The 24,304-nt window shown below is 39.9% G+C and overlaps 3 protein-coding genes across 4 annotated transcripts; 1 reads left to right on the top strand and 2 right to left on the bottom strand.

Moving 5' to 3' along the window:
* Nucleotides 1-223: 223 nt before the first annotated feature.
* Nucleotides 224-3,024, bottom strand: LOC118419135 (polyubiquitin-C). The gene is made up of 2 exons (XM_035825443.1): nucleotides 2,841-3,024; nucleotides 224-2,052 (listed from the first exon to the last, which is right to left on the bottom strand). Exon 2 carries the CDS (start codon nucleotides 2,044-2,046, stop codon nucleotides 445-447), a length of 1,602 nt encoding a protein of 533 aa, XP_035681336.1. The 5' UTR covers nucleotides 2,047-2,052; nucleotides 2,841-3,024; the 3' UTR covers nucleotides 224-444.
* Nucleotides 3,025-3,399: 375 nt separating this feature from the next.
* LOC118419134 (calnexin-like) lies at nucleotides 3,400-19,970 on the top strand. 2 transcript variants are annotated; one of them, XM_035825441.1, is made up of 21 exons: nucleotides 3,400-3,552; nucleotides 8,772-8,854; nucleotides 9,266-9,399; nucleotides 9,537-9,660; nucleotides 10,144-10,220; nucleotides 10,427-10,508; nucleotides 10,730-10,798; nucleotides 11,002-11,125; nucleotides 12,891-12,969; nucleotides 13,197-13,271; nucleotides 13,521-13,556; nucleotides 14,127-14,240; nucleotides 14,872-14,912; nucleotides 15,400-15,515; nucleotides 15,638-15,712; nucleotides 15,951-16,097; nucleotides 16,323-16,442; nucleotides 16,887-17,012; nucleotides 17,306-17,473; nucleotides 17,889-17,920; nucleotides 18,244-19,970. In XM_035825441.1, exons 1-21 carry the CDS (start codon nucleotides 3,540-3,542, stop codon nucleotides 18,278-18,280), a joined length of 1,872 nt encoding a protein of 623 aa, XP_035681334.1. In that variant the 5' UTR covers nucleotides 3,400-3,539; the 3' UTR covers nucleotides 18,281-19,970. The 2 variants fall into 2 exon arrangements, with proteins under 2 accessions (XP_035681334.1, XP_035681335.1); XM_035825442.1 differs by having other exon boundaries at nucleotides 3,545-3,677.
* Nucleotides 19,967-24,237, bottom strand: LOC118419137. Its single transcript, XM_035825444.1, has 9 exons — nucleotides 23,856-24,237; nucleotides 22,835-22,981; nucleotides 22,507-22,602; nucleotides 21,859-21,955; nucleotides 21,623-21,719; nucleotides 21,413-21,470; nucleotides 20,986-21,119; nucleotides 20,605-20,748; nucleotides 19,967-20,400 (listed from the first exon to the last, which is right to left on the bottom strand). The coding sequence occupies exons 1-9, from the start codon at nucleotides 23,982-23,984 to the stop codon at nucleotides 20,184-20,186; spliced, it is 1,119 nt and encodes a 372-aa protein (XP_035681337.1). The 5' UTR covers nucleotides 23,985-24,237; the 3' UTR covers nucleotides 19,967-20,183.
* Nucleotides 24,238-24,304: the final 67 nt, after the last annotated feature.

Below are 24,304 nucleotides of genomic sequence, written 5' to 3'. Positions count from 1 at the left end.
CCAAATGCCATATGCATTTGGATAATACATGTACTTGGTTGAGCCAAGGACATTATTTTTTTTTTATATGAACTGCCCTTGTCCTTGAGTTAGTACCCCCAAAGAGCTGAGTTGAACATTACTGGCCTTCCATCCTAACTAGGATTAATTTCGAATCAGTTTTCAGGCAGCTGGGAGTATACAAATGCAAAAGGTTATTTGAACAAAATTCAAAACAACAGTATCCAATGCTCATTGCTCTTTATTAAAGATAACAAGTGGCATCACTACACGGAATATGGTGCAAAGGACAGTACAAAATTACATGAAAGACAATTCTGTGTTTGCTTAAAAAAAAAGCTTTTCCAAGATAAATTCAATTTTGTCAACTTTTTAAGTGCTTTAAAGCTAAACACTGATGAACATGCATTTTATGAGGAATGTTTCAGCCATAGCATTGTTTCCTTAGAGTCCACCACGCAGACGCAGCACAAGATGAAGGGTGGATTCCTTCTGGATGTTGTAGTCAGACAGGGTGCGGCCATCTTCCAGCTGCTTGCCAGCGAAGATGAGACGCTGCTGATCGGGTGGAATGCCCTCCTTGTCTTGGATCTTGGCCTTGACGTTTTCAATGGTGTCAGATGGCTCAACCTCAAGAGTGATGGTCTTGCCTGTCAGGGTCTTCACGAAGATCTGCATGCCACCACGCAGACGCAGAACCAAGTGGAGGGTGGATTCCTTCTGGATGTTGTAGTCGGACAGGGTGCGGCCATCTTCCAACTGCTTGCCAGCAAAGATGAGACGCTGCTGGTCTGGGGGGATGCCCTCCTTGTCTTGGATCTTGGCCTTGACGTTTTCAATGGTGTCTGATGGTTCCACTTCAAGGGTGATGGTCTTCCCTGTCAGGGTCTTCACGAAGATCTGCATTCCACCACGCAGACGCAGAACCAAGTGGAGGGTGGATTCCTTCTGGATGTTGTAGTCGGACAGGGTGCGGCCATCTTCCAACTGCTTGCCAGCAAAGATGAGACGCTGCTGGTCTGGGGGGATGCCCTCCTTGTCTTGGATCTTGGCCTTGACGTTTTCAATGGTGTCTGATGGTTCCACTTCAAGGGTGATGGTCTTCCCTGTCAGGGTCTTCACGAAGATCTGCATACCACCACGCAGACGCAGCACCAAGTGGAGGGTGGATTCTTTTTGGATGTTGTAGTCGGACAGGGTGCGGCCATCTTCAAGCTGCTTTCCAGCAAAGATGAGACGCTGCTGGTCTGGGGGGATGCCCTCCTTGTCTTGGATCTTGGCTTTGACATTCTCGATAGTGTCTGATGGCTCAACCTCAAGAGTGATGGTCTTGCCGGTGAGGGTCTTCACGAAGATCTGCATGCCACCACGCAGACGCAGAACCAAGTGGAGGGTAGACTCCTTCTGGATGTTGTAGTCGGACAGGGTGCGGCCATCTTCAAGCTGCTTTCCAGCAAAGATGAGACGCTGCTGGTCTGGGGGGATGCCCTCCTTGTCTTGGATCTTGGCTTTGACGTTCTCAATGGTGTCAGAGGGCTCCACCTCAAGGGTGATGGTCTTGCCTGTCAGGGTCTTCACGAAGATCTGCATCCCACCACGCAGACGCAGCACCAAGTGGAGGGTGCTCTCCTTCTGGATGTTGTAGTCGGACAGGGTACGGCCATCTTCCAGCTGCTTCCCAGCGAAGATGAGACGCTGCTGGTCTGGGGGGATGCCTTCCTTGTCTTGGATCTTGGCCTTGACGTTCTCAATGGTGTCAGACGGCTCAACCTCCAGGGTGATGGTTTTGCCGGTGAGGGTCTTCACGAAGATCTGCATCCCACCACGCAGACGCAGGACAAGATGAAGGGTGGATTCCTTCTGGATGTTGTAGTCGGACAGGGTGCGGCCATCTTCCAACTGCTTGCCGGCAAAGATGAGACGCTGCTGATCGGGTGGGATGCCCTCCTTGTCCTGGATCTTAGCCTTGACGTTCTCAATGGTGTCAGAGGGCTCCACCTCAAGGGTGATGGTCTTCCCTGTGAGTGTCTTCACAAAGATCTGCATCTTTCTCTGAAAGAGGACAGAACAATCCATCAAAACATGTCACTGGCATAAAAGGTTAAAATTCAGTTTTTGTCTAATGTTAAACTTCTGGATATGTAAAGTTGATCCGATCTGAATAAAGTAGGAATCTATGGGAAAGAAAATCCCTTTAAAAATCATTTGTTTCCTGTTCTAGCCAGTAAAATCCGGGTTTTGGTAAAAAAAAGTCGTCCTTCAAAGTTCCAACTAAGTCCATTTCACTTGTACAAACAAAATGCCAACAAAACATGTATTGCGTCAGCCGCTCTCTCGTCACTTAAAGTGCACAAAATCTGCGAAAAAATGATTGGCACGGCAAGGGACTTTGACGCAGAGCATAAAATTAGTTCAATCTAACGACTGTATAACTTGAAACGGTTTCGTGAGACAAAAATGGGCTCAAAAAGGAACTGCGACACTACAATTTCTGCTAAGTCACTGTCAGCGTGGGGACGCTACCCTCAATGAACGAAAATTGTCAAATAGATCCTTCAACAAAGGACATTTTGCCACTCAAATGTATCAGCGAAGAAAATACCCCAACATTTAATTGACAGAAATCTAAAATAAGGATTATTTCATGAGTAAAATCCATTTTGTCTGGACTACACAACATGAAATTTCAAGATGGCGACCGGACAGGAAGCTTGAAGGTCGATTGTTGTCTACTTTCATGACAGAAAATGATCCCCAACTTACAAAATTATCACCAAACACTCAGTATAAAACACATTCGAAATACATTTCACTAAATCATCCGTTTTTATCTGACTTACCTTCTAATGAACGAGCAGGAAACAAACGACAAAACTGCTTCAAAACTGTTTTCAGGAACAAATGCTGAACAACAAATTTCCCGTACTTTATACTCAAGACCTTTTACTCATATATCCTGGTGCAGTGCAAGAAAATAGTACATAGAAAATACTATCTATTCTATTCATGCTTCAGTTCTTTGTAAGAATTTGAAGTATGAACTCTAAAAATATAAGAAAATGTCAGCTCTACATTATTTCTCAATTTTGTGGAGATACGTAAGGAAATGTAGAAAAAAAAATGCAGATGTATCGCAGGAATATTTCTTGTTGCATAGTGATACGGCCCCATGTGTTACGTATTCTATTATGTTCTAGATGGTTCCATGCAAGCGTCATGATTAGTCATTGGCTATTTTCTGTGGTGTCCTTCCATATAGACCAACCAGAAACGTCTTTGTATAACACACCTTAGCTTATACCATATGCCGTAGAGGGGTAGGGGCAATATTTTATGTTATACTTTTATAACAGTTTACTGCATACTTATAGTAATATTATTGAAATAATTAATATATTTTAGTAAAAAATTGTCATCCTAGTTCATAATATATCAAATTTTGATTGGATAATGGAAAAAACATCAAAAGTACACCATAATTTGGTGGTGAGATAGTCCAATCGTCTATCAGCCAGTCAGATCGTTCCACGTTCTGGGCCATGCCGGGGAAAGGTGAGTTTCTCTTCCTGGTTATTTTAGTGCCGATATTACGACTCAAATCCCTATTCTTGAATATTTTGTTCACAACGTGTCGTTCGTTAGCGGGTCGGGAAACGCCAGAGTCTTCGAGTGACAAGGTATGCTTTCGGAACGTGTTGGAAAAGGGGAGGCGTAGCGTTTTTCACATGTGGGTTGTGGCCCCTCCCCATTGACGGCCTCCCCACATGTGCTGATGATATCAGTATGCATTGTCATGACCATGGGGAGGGGGGAGGTAATTTTTTTTAGGAGATATTGGTTTTAGTGCAGCTATTTTAGTGTACAGTTGATGCCAGTATTAGAAATGATTATGCACAACAGAACGTGAATTTCCATTAGAATCATAAGAATGTAAATTCAGTGTTGCAGGAGAAAAATTGCATCTTAATTTATGGAAAAAATATTTGTTGAAATTTTGCTCAGAAACACCTCCCCATTTTATCCAGAATTTACTACAATATCTAATCATCATAAAATTTTCCATTAACTTATTGGTAGTATTACCGGTATTGAAATTTTCTGGGTTGAAATTAATTTGCGTCAGGTTCACATAGATTTATTTTATTATGATTTGTATATTATGAAACAAAGGATTCCAAATTGTCTTCAGCAAATTGAAGTTGGTAGCCTCAAAAACGAAAGAAAGAAAGAAAGTATGGTAAATTAGTCATACACGTGTATATACAGACCCTGACCTCTCATTGCAAATATTGTTGTCGATGATATGATGTTATATACTCCACTTTAGATGATATGTAAGTTATCCTACACCATGTACATACAAATGTTCTTTTTTTTAATTTGTATTGTTTATGTGTTTGTCAGCAGGGCTAGCCCTTTGTAATAGCCATAGGCTAGTTGGGCAGCCCTGGCTGTCTGTTCGGTGCAGCCAAACCAATAAATAAATAAATAAAGAAAGAAAGATTCTAGTTTTGTTAATTTTAAACGGTATATTTTACAGAGACTTGTAGGAGAGAAAAAAACAGATTAGGCAAAAGATCTGAAGCATAAAAGAACAATCAGGATCAAGTCATTCAAGGGCTGTCTCTGTTTTAACTGAAGAGGTAACAATAGCATGGCATGTACTTAAATCTGTTGGCTAAACAGTGCTCTGTTGTCTGGATTAAATTTCTCCTGTTTGGAAAGGCAGTACAAACAGCTAAGCATTTGATCAAGTCAGTGTACACTTGTACCAGGTACCGGTGTGTTTTACAATAATCACAAATGTTCCATATTTCTGTGTAAAGGGTGGTGTGTGGTTGTGATGTGGTTGGGAAAAGAGTTTACACGTCTCTTAATTGTGTATGTAAGCAATTGACATTCATCAGAAATTCTCAGTTGAGAATTTTGTATGTGTAACTGCTAGTATGCGCACCTTCTTTTCTACTAGTACCTTCTATCAGTTCATGGGTTGAAATTTCAGGTTTGAGTAAGCCATTCAATCAAAGTAACATCCTCACATTTCCAGTGATCAATGCATTTACTGGAGTTTGAGTTTGACCATTGTTAAACAAAGTGGAGTTCAGGTTGAATCTTGGCAAATGCAAATGTTTATACCTTTTTGCAACCCTTCTGTGTAAACAAAAGCTCCTTGGTGTAAATCAAACCACACCCATTTATTTGCCTTTTGTTCTTTGGCATACCACTTAGTAAGTATAAATCCAATAAGAAGATACAATAAAAGCAGAGGACTATGCATATAAGTAAAACTTCTATCAGATAGTAATCTGACTAATGATATATTTACTCCCTGAAACTGTGTTCACCAAAGTACCGACTGATCAAGAACAAACATCGTTTTGTAATGATAGTTGTTCAGTTTGGACAAAGCAACGTCTGCTTGTTACACTAAAAAAAGCTTCCTTTTTCTTGTGAGCCATGCATGTCTGAAATGTGGCACCACTGATACAGCAGGGCTCCTGAGACTTTGGATAGGAACAGGCATGTGTAGGACAGTGATATCTCACAGGATATTCATAGATAAGATGTAATAACATCCTCTTCTGCAAAGCTGGATTCTTCTGTTTATCTGTTATTAGAAGTGGATGGATAAAGTAAAGACATTATAGATGATAGCCTTCAGAGGCCTACCATAAAAATGTTCTATTTTCAATGTCCTTTTATATACAGACCGGGTATTGATATATGCGCATTTGCAGACTGCATGTGTGCAAATGAGACAAATACTCTGTACACAAGGCCCCAAATGAGTGATTCTTTGTTCCATATCACTATGACATTGATTGATGAGTACATGGCATTCAGTTTTAGCGGTGGAACAAACATCACTGTCTCAACTATGTATTGATTGATACATATACCTGTATGTACATAGACTACCAAGATCTCATTGTGATTCAACCAAAAAACCCAAGCACATGTTATTGGAATAATCTTTGTGACAGCTGTGAGAAAATGTCATGTCTGTTACCCTTAATTGTTATTATACATGTAATTTGCCCTAAAGCAGGGTTGAACAAGCCCACTAGCCCTATTGTCTCTATTTTAGTAAAGTGAAATACAGTGCTGATTGGGTAAGATTTTTCCATTGAGTGAGATTTTGATATACTTGTTACTTTTTGCAGTCATGACATCAAGCAATGGTCAACATAGAATATAGTGGCAATAAAGAGAATTACATTGCTGTGTCTGAAAATGAATATAAAAGTGACATTTGAATTTTTGGCAAGTGAAAAATTGGTTTGGGCAAGTAAAATTTTCATGTGCTTTCCCGATAGGACAATGTGAATTTGAGAAAACTTGTCCAACCCTGCTAAAGAAACATTTTATCCATGGCCAATTTGTGTTTTCCAAACAAAAAATATATATACCAGCAATAGTATATTGCAAAATGCAAGAATATTGCAGATAAAAAGAATTTGTTGGTGATATTGTAGATCTATCCCAGACAGTACATTGGTACTGCTAGCAACTGAAGATGAGATATTTATAACCCATTCCTGTGGGATATGAATGTATATTATCAGCCAGTCATCTCCATTTCAGTATAAAACAATACACAAATGGCAAGGTCTTATGGTTGGTACCAGGTACTGAAAATTTTATGATTATTGCATAATCTATTGCATAGTTGTTCTGGGGTTACCAACCATGGGGTTGTTCTGGTAACTATTGATATTATTGGGAAATAAATGGCATTGTGTACCTAGGCTTGTGTGAGTTGGCCTGAATAGGGGCTTGTGAATAATTACATAGAAATTATACTGCATGGAAAATTCATGTGTACACCTGTCAGTACTGATCCCGTGGGAAAAGGGCTGTTCAGTGAAGGGATCATAGATTAACATACAATTAGAGTATAGCCCATCATGCTAATTTTTAAATTCATATAGGGACCGTACGATATTTATCGGGGGGGGGGGGGAGGGCTGGTGCATTGGAAGTCGGATCAAAAAATTTTTTGATGGCCCTCCCCCCCATCTCAAAAAAATTTAACGTGACCCTCCCCCTCCACCTAAAAAAAATCAACATGACCCTCCCCCCGACAGGCATAATTAAACAGGTAGAAAAACAACCGATAAAATAATCTTAATATAGACGTCAGGGCACAAGGGCGCCAGTGTTCTCGCCAGGATTTTTTCACAGCGTCGGGGCAGGGGTCCGGGGGGCATGCTCCCCCGGGAAAATTTGGATTTTCAAACCCTCTAAAACAGAATTTCCTGCAATTTGGGAGGAAAATTATGCCCTTGAGATTGGATGCCGGTTGCCTTTTTTACTCCCGTTTTTCAGTTATCGACGTCCGCCCTCTCCCCCAAAATACGTTATAACTATAAGCTCGGGGAATCAGCAGTCCGTGATCTGGCCCGGGTATTATTTGTCCAGTCATGTCTATATGAAAATTTTGGGGTTTTGATGCTTCCAAACAGGGCTCTAGCCAGTGAGTTCGTCAGCCCATGGAAAAACCCTGCCAATTTTTTTCCGGCATTGAATATTAAAAGAATGCCTACCTCGTGCGATCGATGTTGCGCCCTCCCGCATCAAATGCTAGTAGTTTTTCCAGAGGATAGAATAAACGGCGCCATCACACCTTGTGTTTTTTTTTTATTATTTTGCCCGATGATTTTACTCAAATTTATCGAATCGGTCGGGTTTTACAAGGCCGCGCCGTCATTTTCCACGAGCGTGCGTTTGTTTCGTGCGACCTCAGGTAACCCCGTTTTCGGCGTGAAATCTTTGGCTCACCGCTGGATTTCTTTTTACATAGAGTAGAGTAGACCAAGAACGTTATACATTATACGAAGGAGGGCGATCTGCTGCATCTTTGGCAGTGATCAGTGCCGGTGTAGTCTTGAAAGAGTAGCCAGAAAAGACATGCTGGGCGCTGCGATCGACAGTCCGTCTGGGGAGGGGGGCGTGCCGCGCCATGTGCTACGGACGCCAATGCCAGTGCACAGCCGACTCGATCGACACTTGACAACAATATTGCGGCCCCTTTTTCTGCCGCAAATTTTGTCTTTTTGAAACAAAAGAAATGTTTTAAATAAAAGATAAAGTGTATAGTTTTGGATTCTTCACATATTTACCGTGCACCGCTTTTGTTACTTATACTTAAATATTTTGGGAAACTCAGCCGAGCCGAGTGCATCTTTCCAGAAAAAAATAAGTCCGTAGACGGAATGACGTATGCCTGGCGGGAACACTGGTCCAGGGCAGCGCCACTTTGGGGGGCCTAGGGGGCCAAAGCCTCCCGGAAGCTCTTGCATTTTAGGCTATTCAGAAGGCTTATTTTATCAGTTTTAGGGCCATGTCAAGATATCAAAACAAAAAGAGTATAAACAATTCTTTCAAAAAAATTAACATGGCCCTCCCCCCTATCTAAAAAAAAATTAACATGGCCCTCCCCCCACCTAAAAAAAAAGTAACATGGCCCTCCCCCCCTAACGCACCAGCCCTCCCCCCCTGATAAATATCGCACAGTCCCTATAGCTAAGATTCTTGTCATGGCACATTAGAGTAGTTCAAGTCTTGATACTCCAATCCTTTTATTTTTCTGTTACATGAAAATGCATCACTCTCAACATTCACAGACTATGGAATGTTAAGTGATTGTACCAGACAAACTCAAAAAATCAAAGAACACCACCAGCTTTGAGCAAGCTGTGTGGTAAATAATACATGCAGTTTGTGTGCCTCAGTGAAAACATTGGTTTGTGTCCTGTTTTTTGTTTCAGGATCAGACAAGATGCTGCTGAGATTGTCATTGGTGGTTCTGCTGCTGCTACAGCTGGGTTGGTCTGCTCATGCCCAGGATGAGGTAAATGTTTGTATATCACTTTTACCAGCACAAGTTTAGATTTTATTGTCCATTTTAGAATAGGGCATGGATTAATTCTAGTAATTGTAAAGGCTCTGATAGATGCTTGAATAGCCTGAAATTCAGCTATATTACGGATTTAGATTTACAATAATATTGAAATTGCTGTCATGCCATTAAGATATTGGCTTCATAGATTATGATGAATTAGTACCAAATGGAATTAATAAGATATCCAAGTATCATCTTAGAACTAAAGATGAAGCCTGTAATGAGAAGTGAATGAAAATGCAGCTCTGTAAAAGGATATACAAAATGTGTAAGGCTTTAACATATGTATATAGAAAAGTTTCTGGAGAATATTGCTAAACTTAAAGTCATGTCTAAGTGGACGAATTGTGTTCCCTGCAGGAGACAGTTGAGGTTGAAGAAGGAACAGAAGAAGCAGAACAAGAAGAAGTGAAGCCCCTGTACACCCCGCCCACCGCTACTGGAGAAACGTTCTTCACTGACCATTTTATCAGCGAAGAATCCTTCAAACAAAAGTATGTTTCTATACAAATCACAAGTATACAAATAGAACGTTAACAACAGTTATCATGTACCTTAGTGTTTCATGTCTACATTTCTTTCTATACCTATAGGTCACATTAAGTGTTAATGTTTTTGTCTGTTTTTCCAGATGGGTCCTGTCTGAAGCTAAGAAGGAAGGTGTGGCTGAGGATATTGCCAAGTATGATGGGAAGTGGGCAGTGGAGGAACCAGAGGAACAGGCCATGAGTGGGGACCTCGGACTGGTGCTGAAGGTAGGATCCTGCAAGTTTGTGTGTAGAAGTAGTTATAGTACTGTAAATCCTTGAATTGTTCTGTGTGTGTGTGTTTGGGGGGGGGGGGGGGTTGGGGGGAGAGAACATGGCATTCAGTTTTAGCGGTGGGAACAAACATCACTGTCTCAAATGTTAATGATCAATTACAATGTAATCTATTAGCTGTGATGACATTTTAGCAATTAACTAGTGTAAATCGCTTAGACTAGTAAGAGAAGGTATCTTTAACAAATTAAGAATTGCAGTAGATGGTCTGGTTAGGAAACATTTGGGAGAAAGTTTACTAAGATGACAGACATGCAATCTCTTACAAGATTAGTTTGTTATGTAATCTATTGTCACATTTGTCAGGATATTTAAGTGCATGTAAGTAACAGAATGCTGAAATGCATATTTATGTATCGTTCAGTTGCAAGGTGTTCAAATACATCAATAGAAAATTTTTTTCTGTCTTTTTTCCAGTCCCGTGCCAAGCATCATGCCGTTGCTGCCAAACTAGACAAGCCGTTCAAGTTTGATGGCAAGCCTTTAGTAGTGCAGTAAGTAATGTTTTCATTGGACTGCAATGAATGGAACTTAAGTTTTTTTTAGCATTATAGACCACCTTGCATTATAATGACATTAGGTATTACTTCTAATGTGCAGCATTACTTTTAGTCCTTTTGTGCAAAGAAATAAGAAAACAAGTTAGTTATGAAATTGATGTTGTAATGTTTCCTATAAAGTCTTGCTGTACTATTTCCAGATATGAGGTACGTTTCCAGAAAGGCATGGAGTGTGGAGGGGCTTATATCAAGCTGCTGTCAGATGTGCCTGGTCTGGACTTGGTGAGCACTCTTCTCTCATTGGTTTGATGGACAAAAATCTACATGGACTGTTGATATTGTTGTATGCTTGCTGTTCAGTGGAAGATCTGCCCAAGGCTATGGAGGATAGGGATGTAACTTAAGAATCATTATCATATCTTGTTGCTCCCAAATGTAAGAATAACAGTCTTAGACAAACATTTGTAGTGAATATTGGTCCTTTTTTTTATTCCACACGATAGAAAAACTTCCAGGACAAGACGGGTTATACCATCATGTTTGGGCCTGACAAGTGTGGAGTTGAGACAAAGGTAAAACTTTTCCGTCACATATATTCTGTGTTTGATGTTTTCCTGTGTCATGTTGTTTTGTGCAGTCATTTATGTTGATGGACCACCAGAAGAATAGCTATAAATATAATGTAAATTTTCCAGCTAATTCTGGTTCTGAGTAAACTAAATTGTGGAGATGTCCCCTCCCTCCCCACAATAACAATGATCTCTCCCCTCCACAGCTACACTTCATCTTCAGGCACAAGAACCCCAACAATGGTTCATACGAGGAGAAACATGCCAAGAAACCCACCATGGACCTGATCAATGCCTTCACAGACAAACAGACTCATCTCTTCACGCTGAGTAAGGTTTTAAGATTATTCTGGAGAAGATCTAGTGAATGCGTGGGGCAGTTGACTTACCTCTACTTTCACAACCTGGTATTGTTCAATGTATTAATTGCATGCAATTGAGCAAAGCCAAGGCACTTATGAATACCACAGAGTCCATTTTTGTTGTTCCTGAATGCTGTTTATTATCTTGACCAGCCAGTACTATACAATATCACATACATTATACACACATTTGTACATGCAGTCCATTCATATGTTTGAAAAGTTTTGCTTTTTTGTTACCTTTGCCAGAATGGCTAAGGTTATGTTTTAGGCTTGTGGGTCTGTGTATCTGTCTGTGTGTGTGTGTGTGTGTGTGTGTTAACAGCATAACTCGAGAAGCCTTGGATGGATCCCGATGATATTTGGTAGGTGGATAGGGGTCGGGAAAATGAAGGTCAAGTTCGATAATGGGCCCCCTAGCGGCTTGCTAAGGTACTGCAGCAGAACCTCAATTTTTGATATCTCGTGTTCTGGACATGCTGTGGTTATGATTTTTGAGTGGTAGGTAGCCCTTGGGGCAGAGAGTAAGTATGTTAGGTTTGGACCCCCTAGCGGCTTGTTTGGAACTGCAGTCGCCGATTTCCTTCCAAACTTTGGACGAGAATAACTCGAGAACGTGTTGATGGATCGTCACGATTTTTGGTTTGTAGATAGCCCAAGTAACAATGTACATTATGAAATACTAATTATGCAAATCAGTAACTTATTTGCATAATTAATGAGGAAAGTTTATAAAACCACTGCATTTCATGATAGGACTTTCAAACTTGTCACATATATAGATGAGAAAGAGAGAAATATCAATGCATATTAATTATGCAAATGATGACCTCATTTGCATAATTAATGAGAAAATATAAACGTGTTGACGGATCGTCATGATTTTTGGTATGTAGATAGCCAAAGGAAAGACTTACATGATGGAATTCTAATTATGCAAATTGACAGCTAATTTGCATAATTAATTAGGAAAGTTTGTAAATCCACTGCATTCCTTTATAGGTCTTTCAAACTTGTCACACTTGTAGCTGAGAAAGAAAGAAATATCTATACATATTAATTATGCAGATGATGATCTCATTTGCATAATTAATGGCAAAATATGAACATGTTGACGGATCGTCATGATTTTTGGTATGTAGATATCCTAAGTAAAAACTTACATAATGAGATGCTAATTATATAAATTAAATTTGCATAATTAATGCGGAAAGTTGATAAATCCACTGCATTCCGTGATAGGACTTTCAAACTTGACACATATGGAACTGAGAAAGATGGCAGAGAGTAAGAGGTGTATGTTTGGGTCCGGTAAGGTCTTTTCTTGAACTGCAGGAGCCGGTTTAGTTTCCTACTTTGAAAGAGAATAAGTCAAGAAGGGATGAAAGGGTCATCATGATTTTTGGTATGCTGATAGCTTAAGTGATGCTTGATACAATTTGATATCATCATGTAAATAGGGATCTAATTTGTACAAGCAATGGCGAAATGTTATGAACCAACTCCGGGCATATAAAATAAAATGTAATGAGTAACACATTTATGTGTACAGACATCATTCTACATAACAAACCTGGTTTATTTGGCAAAGGTATGTGTTCGTGGAACTCTAGTTATATGTGTTTTTAGAGCCCTTATTTATGTTAAAAGTAGTTGTGGTTATGGACATTTGAAATTGAAAGTTTTTCTATGGCAATAATATAGTGATACTGACTGTTACCCTTCCCTCCCAGTTGTGAACCCAGACAACAGTTTTGAGGTGTTTGTGGACCAGACTCTGGTGAACTCTGGAAATCTGCTACATGATGTCAGGTGTGGTACTATTATGTTGTTGTTTTATGTCTGTCAATGCAAAGCTTTTTTGTTCTGATTGGTTACCATGATTTGAAGACAGAGCTGCTCTCTGCTGATTGGCTACAAATGTCAAGGCGAGTTGGCAGATTTGTTTGTATATATTTTCTTTAGGGTTTGGCTATAGGTTGGAGTTTCTTCTATGTGTAGAAAGTGAATAAAAGTACAATGTTGTTTCCTATCTGCAGTCCTCCAGTGAATCCACCACAGGAGATTGAGGACCCTGATGACAGTAAACCAGAGGACTGGGACGAGAGAGAAAAGTGAGCTTGGCTTACATTTACATATAGACATTTTGGCTACCCCTTAGGGGAGGAGATCTTCCTTTTCTTTGTAAACCTGTACTGTAATACAACATTCTTTGACTGTGATGCCTCATTGTTTTGTTATTATGTAATGGTAAATATGGATATTCTCTAAGCTAAGTGAGTGTGATATGGTTCTGGAACATTTATAATGTTTTATGTATACCAGAATGTACCTTGTTGACCTATGCACTGTTTTGCCTGCAGGATCCCAGACCCTGATGCCACCAAGCCTGAAGACTGGTAAGTCAAGGTTAAATGTCAGGAAAATCCAGGGCTAGTTTCCACTATATGAAGAATAAGTACATGTTGACCTGTCCAAGGTGTCAAATTCCTGTCTGTCTTGCATACTGCACTTGGCAGGCGGGGCCAAAGCTTTGGAAAAGTAACAGATACTGTAGCTGACTACTCTTATAAGAGGCATGTTACTGCATATATGCTTCATAAAGTAGTCATCTTACAAACAAACAATCAGTATTTAGCCACTACAAGTTGTTTGACTCAGGTTGTTAACTGTATCAATTATGTTGCACCTTAAGATACAAGAAGATAGAACTCACGGTTTTGTTTTTCCTGTGTGGGGGGAAACAAACTATCTAGTTGTGCCTGCATTGATATACTAATATTTTTTTTACAATTCATCTGGTCCAACTCTTGGGGCTTAGAGATTTGTCATAAATTGCTTCTTCATCTTTAAGTTATCTTTTTCCTTGAGTAAAACCATCTTCAGACTGAGAATTCTGTATTTCTCCACTGTATACTGCATCATTGTCTGTTGTTGAGAATGACAGAAGTATTGATGGGTGATTCCAGGAATGAGGATGCACCAAGGAAGATTGTGGACCCAGATGCTACCAAGCCTGATGGTTGGCTGGATGATGAGGAAGAGTTTGTTCCTGATCCCAATGCTGTCAAACCAGAAGACTGGTAAGTGTTCATAGAGATCATACATTAAGCCTTACCATCTTTTGTATAGAGACAATGAAGATACATGTACTTGTATTTTATACAGTTTCCCTTATGTTTTTTTGGGATCTGTTTTGTTTGCTTAAGTGTAAAAATGATATATGTGAAAGAGACATGCAATGTACTTGTGCAAAAAAGATGAATAAATGGCAAGAAGTGTTTAAATAGATCAAAATTCTTAATATCAATATCATAAATGATTCCACAGATACTGTTTTTAGAGTAGTATCGTATTTTAAATTAGTATTCTCTCAAATGTCAGCAGTTTGGTTGAGGTATAGACTGTTTTGCTGTGAATGATCCAGAGTCCCTGCCCCTCTGTCTGTCTGTGTCTGAGGGACCCAAGACTTTGGTACAGCATCCTCCCAAGACCTCGGAGATTAGACGTCTGCGTGACTGTGTCTTACGCTCTTCAGAACTTGGGATACAACTTTTGTAAAAAAACAAAACAGTTCACTGTTAAAAGAAATAAGATAAATGTTTTAGAGTCATTGTTTCAGGATTTTAGCTTGGCAAGCCTCATCCCGTGACTTTACTGTGGAGATTTATGTGATGTGATGTATATATACACATTTGTTTATTTGCTTTATAGGGATGATGAAATGGACGGTGAATGGGAGGCTCCTCAGATAGGTAGGTTTCCCTGTAATCTACACATCCTATTATAAAGCTCATGATGTTTTCACGTTATAGTTTTTCTTACTTGTATAAAGAGCTGACTTCTGACAATATGAAGTATGCATATTTACTTCAATGTACATGTATCTCTGACAGTCTAAGTGAAATCTACAATGCTTGGAGACAGTGTAATGTTCTTGTCACTTGTTCATGGACTTGTCCAAGGTGTCAAATTCCTGCCTGTCTTGCATACTGCACTTGGCAGGCGGGGCCAAAGCTTTGGAAAAGTAACAGTTTAGCTGATTACTCTTATAAGAGGCATGTTACTGCATATATGCTTCATACAGTAGTCATCTTACAATCAATATTCAGCCACTTCAAGTTGTTTGGCCCAGGTTGTTCTTAACTGTATTGATAGATGTTTTCATTCACTCTCGTGTGTATTATGTTCCATCTTAAGATACAAGGAGATAGAACTGAAGAATTTGTTTTCCCCACACAGAGAATCCCAGGTGTGAGGCAGCCCCTGGGTGTGGGGAGTGGTCCCCTCCCATGATTGACAACCCAGAGTACAAGGGGAAGTGGAAGGCACCCATGATTGCCAACCCCAACTACAAGGTACAGTCTGAAGTAATGGTCTTTTAGGAAAACAGAACGTTTCACTCCTCACTTCCATTGTTGAAATATTATACTGTATACAGACATGTATGTGTTGTAAGCATTTGCCCTTTTCTCCACAGGGTATCTGGAAGCCCAGGACGATTCCCAACCCTGACTACTTTGAGGACCTCAGCCCCTATGCAATGACTCCTATTGTAAGTCATTCTTGATGTTGATTTGTTAGCTTAGCTGTAGTCTCTTTTAGATGTACATGTGTTATTCTACAAAATGGAATAAGTGTTGTATGTTTGTCTTGTTAATGCCTTGCTTTTAATACTACACAGTTTAAAAAAGTGTGTTTACCAATTTCTTCCTGAAGAAAGACATAGTAGAGAAACACTTATGAGAGATCTTGAAAACAGTGGTGAGAGATTTTCTGGTGTTTTTACCCAGGCTGCAGTAGGCCTGGAACTGTGGGCGATGACAGAGGACGTTCTGTTTGACAACTTCATCATCACCAATGAGAAGACCGTAGCTGACGAGTGGGCAAAGGCCAGCTGGAAGCTCAAGAGCCATGAAGAAGCCAGGGAGAAGGCTGCAGTAAGCTGACTTTTCTCATACATACTATTTTTACAAAATGCCACCGTTGTTCAGTGTGATGGGTCAGGTTCAATAAGGAAGCGACTTTAATGCAAAGACGCAAAAGAAAGTTGCTTGCTGACAAACTGATGCCAGTTGCGTAGTTAATGTTTGAGTGACTACTCGAATCCATGAAAGTAAATGAGTGATGTTTGTTGTTGAATTTCTGTTGTTGTTTTCCTGCAGAAGTCGTTCATCGAGTCTATAGTGTTTGCTGCGTACGAGCGCCCGTGGCTGTGGGTGGTGTACATCATGGTGGTCATCATCCCTGTCATCCTGTTCATCCACTTCTGCTGCCCAGCCACGGTGAGAAGATAGGAACATGTTTACCTGTTAGCATGCAGGGTGAGCCCAGAGCAGGGCTGTCTCCAGGACCTGTCCTTCCGTCCCAGGACAAAGATTTGCTGTTTGGATAGAAAATAAAATTTGCCGTATCCATCCCAAAAATGACATGAAACTGTTGGAAATGTACTTTCATAAGATGACATATTAAACCAGGAAAATCAACAACTTTGGCTCCCAAACAATGAGTGGGTTTAAAAAAGATTAAGCTGGAGACAGCCCTGGCGTCCTATTAGGCATATTCTGTTTGTGTTGCATGTATCCTTTGGAGGAGCTGTAACCAGCTTGCCATAGGTAGTTAGTTCAGACTGAATGATATAATCTAAGTAAAATTCAAATTATCCCTATTCAAACACCTAGAGCAGCAAAATTTTTAACACATGCACGTCCTTCCTTTTTCCCTTCTAGTTACCCAAGAAGAAGTCTGCTCACCCAAAGAAGACAGACGCCATCACTCCAGACGACATGCGTCCCAAGAAGAAGAAGGCTGACCTGAACGCTAAGCCAGCCGAGGTGGGGCAAGGAGATGCTATGGTAGGTTTTATGACTTGCTTGATATGACAGCTTGAATACTAGTATCAATTTGTTTTGTAAGGTAACAAATGTTGTTCTGTCTTGGAGAGTTATTGGTGGGCCACTAGTCGATTGGGATAGGAAATGGATGGATGGGAAAAATGGTTGTTTGGATGGATTAATGAATGAAATGGGCGATTACTACTGGTCAGTTTTCTTTTTTAGATGAGGAAAGTGCTGAAAACTTGTAGATAAAAGTACAGTATCAATCTACTTCAATACAAGTCTTTTGATTTGTTCACCTCCCACTTCAGGCTGAAGAGGACCAAGAGAAGGATGGAGCTGAAGCAGATGCTGCTGAGGGTGATGCTGGGGAGGAGGAGGAGGTACCGGAGGCTGAGGAGAAGGAGGAGGAGGAAGCACCTGAGGAGGACCAGGAGGAGAGGAAACCAAGCAAAGCTGACCTAGAAGCCACAGAACAGGTACGATAACAACATACATGTCAGGAATATGACTAGATAGTTCAATCTTTCAGATTGTTTTCCAACTGTTCGGTTCTGATCCATGAATAGTTTCATCAGGTTGGTAATTGCCCTGAAGAAGATGGCAGATGGTCAGCATTTTTTTACTCTTTAAAAACATGTGGTTTAAAAAAAAACTTCATTGCTAGCAAATTGTACCTTGATGTAAGCCAGTATAATTCATGTGCTACAATGTATGGGTCTTTCTTCATATCTACTGGATGTACTTACAACTATGAATCTAGCAATTTTAGATGGAATTGTCTTGATCCTGTGGTTTAGGCAATTGAAATAAACTTATTTCTGAAGGACTAAGAGTGTAATAAGTCACTGCAGCTCTTTTCTGCTACTGATACTACGCCTTTTTACCTTTCAGCCTGAGGCTCTAGCGGAGGAAGGGTCCCCAAGGTAAGTCTCTTTGATGTGCACTACAAAACAAACAACTCTACAATGTCTTGATTACATGGTTGTGTTACACCATCGTGACCATGTCTACAAGTTTTATAAGGCACTTTAGAAACCTTCATGCCTTGATGAACAACTTGTGAGGAAGTTTCTTGATTTAAGTGGAAGCATTTCACTGTGGTTTCAAATCTATCTTAAAAGTAACTCTTGCCATTTGTGTCTCTCACTATCTGGGATGTCATCCATCCTTCCTGTCTCGCTAGTGTAGATATTCAAGTCGGTGTCATGGTCTGATCGCTAACAAGTTGTCTTTTGTGTCCTTCCAGAACATCTGCCAGGAAGCGTAGGGTCAGGAAAGACTGATGACCGTCCAGCCTTTAGACAATATCAGGGACGTGAGACTGCCCAGGGCAGGGGGGATTTCATGCAGAACGGCCAGTCTGATGTTTTAAACAGACCCAAATGATGTGCATTACGGAAACATGCGCATTTCCTGGTGTCATCTGTGAAGAAGTGGCTTCTAACATCTCGACCAGTCCGTAAAGCAGAGTAATAAGATCATGCCCCTTCCCTTTACAGATGACACCAAGAGATGCGAATCTTATGTGTTACATTGTACATTTCCTTGAATATACCAGCATTGACTGTAAAGACTTTGTTTATACTTCTGCACTTCTTGTGTCTATCAAATTGGACTTTTAGAGCCAATGTCAGTAAACTTGTTGACATTCCTCTTTGTTGTCAAGTTGTTTTTGTTATTTGTTTCACTGCAGGTTCAATGTTTATACAAACAGTGCCTAAACACAAGGTTATCTTGAGTTTTGTATATTTGATGAAGAAAAATGAGGAATGTACAAAAGGCTTGTGCTGCTTATACTACCGGGGTAGTAGGTAGTGATTTAAGAAATGAATAAATAATTAATTGTGTTTGCATGTTGAATTTTGTAGGCTGGTGATTAAGGAAGTCGAGTGTTTTCCATTGTATTCTTTAATTTGAGAGAAAGTAACAATGTTGTAAAAAGAAACATGTTTAGTTGAGGGATGTCCCAACAGTTCTACTGTAGCCCAACTATGCCTGTACTATAACATAGCCACCTATATGGCAGATTGAATAGGGCCTGGATATATAATGACCACATCCCTTGTTTAGCGTTTGCCTGAAGTAGCTGTAGATTTTACATTAACAGTAGTTCTTCCATAGTAAGGAATAGTGATTGGAACAAATTTTCAGGAATGTGTTTGTAGTAGTCATTCCTAGGGTCAACTAATAATTGCCAAAAAATGAGGGTAGCTGTTTTTTTTTCCACCAACTAAACTGATTTACATTTATGTAAATGAGTGATGTAAGATACTATTATTGTAGACTTTGACTGTATAGATTGGTGGTCTTTTGGAAGTGTTGTGTAGATCATGTTTATGATGTCACTGTTGAATGTCAAAATTGACAGGGTAGGCATACATGCAACTACTGAAGAAACAATAGCCTATCGGAACAGGTAAACACTACACAAGCTTTAGTGTTCTTTTAGATGGGGCTTCATCTGCAATCTTTCCATCTATGCTTGTACTGTAGCTTGAAAGGCAAAGAAGAACAGCTATAAATATAATGGGATAGTGTGTTTGCACTCATGGGGCTGTGACTAATATGGTTTAACCTGGGACTTACCAGGTAAATTTGTGGTGTACATGTACTGACATTATAACGTTACACATGTAAATTTGTACTTCTATCCTCAAGAGGTTCAACCAACCAGGGTGGAGGCACTGTATTGTATCACAGCTGCCCTAGCCTGTTAAAGTTAAAACATCCCTACATTATCAACCACTGTATACCAGACTATAATTGCAAATAAATCATTCAAGAGTGTTAGCTGAACAGTAGCAGTGCTTGTGGTGTTACTGTGTAACTGGTAGTCAAACTGTTTTACTTCTACCAAAGATTCATCATAAACATACTGGGAAGAAGAAAAAAAACTCATTTACCATGAAAACTTACCATCTTTTTCTCTGTAATACTCATGACCTCGTGTTGAAATAAACATGCTAAAGTAAACCTTCAATTTAATGCAGTTTTTATTTTGTACCTTCATGTAGTGTCCTTTTTCTGTACAAGGAGTTCACATAGATTAATGATAAGATACATGTTACATGAAAATTGAATTTTATAAAAAGTACAGTATTAATACAAGTAGCGTCATATTAATGGGATATTTCTGATTGTTGATCGAGATGCTTAGACTTTATCATGTTCAAGAAGGCATCCTTATTATTCCTGCAAGTTTTTTGTTTGAATAATGGAAATGACTTGAGGTGTTTGAAATATCTCCTCCCAGATGGTACGTTTCCTGGGGCTGGTTGCAGGGGCAGGGAGGGACTGGATGGACTTCAGTGTTGCTGTTGCCACGTGTGCTGGGCCTTCCAGCAGGCTTAACACGCGAGACAGGAGCTCGTCAAACGAGTAGTGATCAGCCCCTTTCCTGTGTCTGAAACAAAATCGAGATTCTGTTAATGAAAAGTAACATACAAAAATGTAATTTAGGTAATGAATAAGTTAAACTTTCAACAAAGGCCTGTACATATACCAGGAAGAACTAGTCTATTCAACCATGTGCTGCTTCAGGTTTTTCAGTCCTTAAGAACAAAAGCTGCAGTACTCAGTATGATCATTAGGGGGATGATAACCCTACCTCCATGTTCGGCCCTGCTGTGACTGCCCTGTCACCACCATGTCCTTCCCCCACTCCACCAGAAATCCCAGATATGACTTGTAGAAACTGAAGTAGACAGCGGCCACCTTCACCAGTAGTGTACTCTGCACCTGGAAAATAAACCTGCAAAAACACTACATGAATAAAGGGCAACTTCTAAATGGAGTTTTTTCTCAGACCAGACATAAATTTTAAAATGTCTTAAGCAAAAGATGGAAGGAAATATTTAAAGTTTGATATCAATGAAAAGTATCAAGTTATAAAGGTGTATTGATTCCATGCTGTTCAAAATACTGTTCAAAATGTAAATTTTAGTTTTTAACTTAATCTGGTAGAATATTGACAACATGAGAAATGTACCTGCTGTGCTCTGTTTGTAAAACCCAATGGAGTAAGAAGCTGCAGACAGGGTTGGACTCTCCATCTATACTGGGTCCAGCTGAAGGTGTTCCGTGTGTTTCCACGTTCAGAACTAGTGCAGTTAAGACTGCCTCCTACACATAACAATATAACAGTCCCTTTCATTAGGTACAATTGTGCTTAATGCATTGGTATTCAAAAACCTAAATCAAACTTGTTACAATCATTACGATTATCCTAGCCTGGATGCCAGACTCCCGGCCTGATCTCAATAGTATCTATCGTTTCGTAGGATCTTACTGGGCTAAAAGTATCTATCGTTTAGTAGGGTTGTAGATTTTCCTTGGTGGCATGGTGGATTTGGCCTGTGTTGGCCCTGGAAACAGTCTGACCTCAAGGCTACAATTATCCTGAATCACCTACTTACCCATCCTTGTTGCTGTAAAACAATTTCCTGCAGTTTTCTGTCAATGGCTGCTTTTGATCTGAAAGAAAATTCAGCAAAAATACAAACATTATCAAAGTAGATAAAATCTAAATTACATCTTGTTACTGCACCTTTGAAAAAAACACTAAAAATCAAAAGGTTGTGGCCTAATAGTATAAATTGTACGCATGTGGTATCCAGTCTAGGTACCTTTGTGTTGGTGCACTCCCGGCTAGGTGCAGGTCTAAGAACTGGAGGAGAAGTGAGGCATCTGTCTCTACTTGGCAGCAATTATTGACTTCAGATCCTTGTGTCCAAATCAAAAAAGATACAGTATTACATATAACTGTTATAAGATCACTTGTACATAACAGCCCACAGGACTTCTGAAACTTGGAGAATCAGTACCTTGTGGAGTAAATTGAAGATATAACACCAGCACACACCTGAATGGAACAAGTCACTGTGGTTTCTGTGTAGCAGCTCCCTCATGTGGCCAATAAGCTGTACTGCAGACTGAAGCTGGGAGAGGGCCACAGTGTTCTGAAAAACAAGGTGTGTTCAGAAAGTTGTGACATTACAGGGCTTGAAATTCATTTTTGGAATTAGGTGCACTGGTGCACCCAGCTTAAAAAATTGGGTGCACCAAAAGTTTTTGGGTGCACCACTTAAATTTAAGTAGAATGTCACAAAAACCTAATAACAAAACTTAGTTACATGCTATCAGATCTTAAACAAGTACCATGACAGACATTTCTATTATCTTTCTAACACTTATATGTCAAGAATATGATGTATACTAGTATACTTTGATATCTTTACATACATAAACCCAAGAAAATATTTGGGTGCACCCTGTGCACCCACAAAAAATAATTGGGTGCACAGCTCCAATTTTGGGTGCACCTGGGTGCACGTGCACCCCGTATTTCGAGCCCTGCATTATCATGTTGTTCTATTTCAAATACAATGTACACAACACACACGGCTCACAACAATTCTATGTGTTGCATCGTTATAACCAACATGTATGGGGCCTTCTAATCAGTCAACATTGTTTACTAATAGCAGTATATGATGAAGTAAAAAGTTACCTTCCTGAGTTGAGCCTTGTTGCCCATGTTCTGCACACATCTTTGTAAAACCACAGAGTACAGCATAGGAGGTAAATGTGAGTTCTGCAGCAAAGCCTGGAGAATATATCATACAAGGAAAATATGTCCGTGCTATTTCATCATAATTTCAGGATCTGTTCCTGTCCAGATTTGTCCCTGTTGGATTTCGTCACCGCAAGGTTTAATTAAAGATAAATACAGAGGAAGAACTTTGACAAAAATAGTTTTCCAAACCTGGCAGTTAAAAATAAAACAATGAATTGATGTTTAAGCATGGTCATAAGTCAACAACTACATTTGTACATACTTGATCCACAAATTGTTTCGCTTCTCCCAGAAGCTGTAGAGAGAACTGCTGGTACCCCAGTGGTGATGCTTCAGTGCTGGTTAGCACTTTTAGCCGCCTGTCAAGCCTGTCTGCTATTTGAGGCTTGGATCTGATCCTGGCATAGGCCTGTAGAAAGAGAAGAAAATTGCACAATATTACATGGACTCCAACTACATCCTACTTGATATTTCTAGTTCTTTAATTAAGTTCTAGTTCATAATCTGCAAACTTCCTGGTAGGAATATCACGCAGATGGAGGAGGCGCAGCGACTGGACTACGTGGTGTGAGATGACAGCAACCTGTTCTTGAATGTGTCCGTGAGTGAGGGGCTGTCGTCGACAATGTGGGCGGAGAGGCTGTTCCAGTCGGGAATTGTCCTGGCAAAGTAGGCATAATTTGCAGTATCACACCTGCATCGTAGAGTTCTGTACTTATGTGAATGGTTGGCATGGGTACTCATGTGTGCTGGTACGAGGCAAGTAGGCGGAATGGCCACCAGACCGTTGGTTATCTTGTACATCATTACAAGCCGTGCGTTCTGACGTCGCGACTGGAGTCGTTGTATAATAAATTTGGTTTGGATGTCAGTTAACACAATTTAACAAATTGATATTTGACAATTTGTGAAACTGTATGATTATAATGAAACAGATTATATTCAGATTGAATCAGCTTAATTCACAACGTTATTGATAGATTATAACGTTATCATTATACAAGCCTTTCACTCTAGCTAGAGGTCAGAATGCATGTGTGGCAACATGCAATGTGAATTCTTGGTAAATATGTCAAAGGTTAAAGTCCCGAAAAAGAAAACAGTCCTTGTCTCAAACATTACTTGATTTTCAAAACAATATCCAGAGGGTTTTTGCTTTCTTATTCAGGGCCTTTACCTGTTGACATATCTAGAATCCCTGTCACCGCACATGTATGCGTTCTGATCTCTGTGAGAGGGCTTATCAAACATGATCTAAATTCATTATTTCATATTTGTCATACCTGTTCAAAGTACCCGGCCCAACCATAAGCTCTCTCCAAATCCTCCATGGACCAATCAGCAGCACCCTGTCCCCGTGCAGCTATAAGTATATCCCGGAAAATCTGCGCTTTTTGAACCAAATCATCCATACCGGGGTAGTAGTAAAATTTTGTTTGATTTTATAATCTCCAAAATATCATCTCTAGGTCTAGTACACTTCGTCAGTATCACAGAAGAAACAGACGTTCTCTTTAGTTCCAAGTGCATACAGTAGTATCTCTTAGACTTCAGCATTTATGAAATTACATATATATGCAGCAGTCTTTCAACAATGCGAAGTTTTTGCACTGACTAATTATCTGTTTTCGACAACCTTGGTTTTCGAACTGACCGCCATATTTCCCGCGATGACTGTACCACTCTATTTTGGGGCCAGATATATTTATCATCATCAATTAAATTCATTGAA

The sequence above is a fragment of the Branchiostoma floridae genome, chromosome 7 (genome assembly GCF_000003815.2).
Source record: "Branchiostoma floridae strain S238N-H82 chromosome 7, Bfl_VNyyK, whole genome shotgun sequence".
NCBI classification, from domain to species: domain Eukaryota; kingdom Metazoa; phylum Chordata; class Leptocardii; order Amphioxiformes; family Branchiostomatidae; genus Branchiostoma; species Branchiostoma floridae.
Note: the sequence above shows the minus strand (reverse complement) of the source record. Positions and strands in the feature narration are given on the sequence as shown.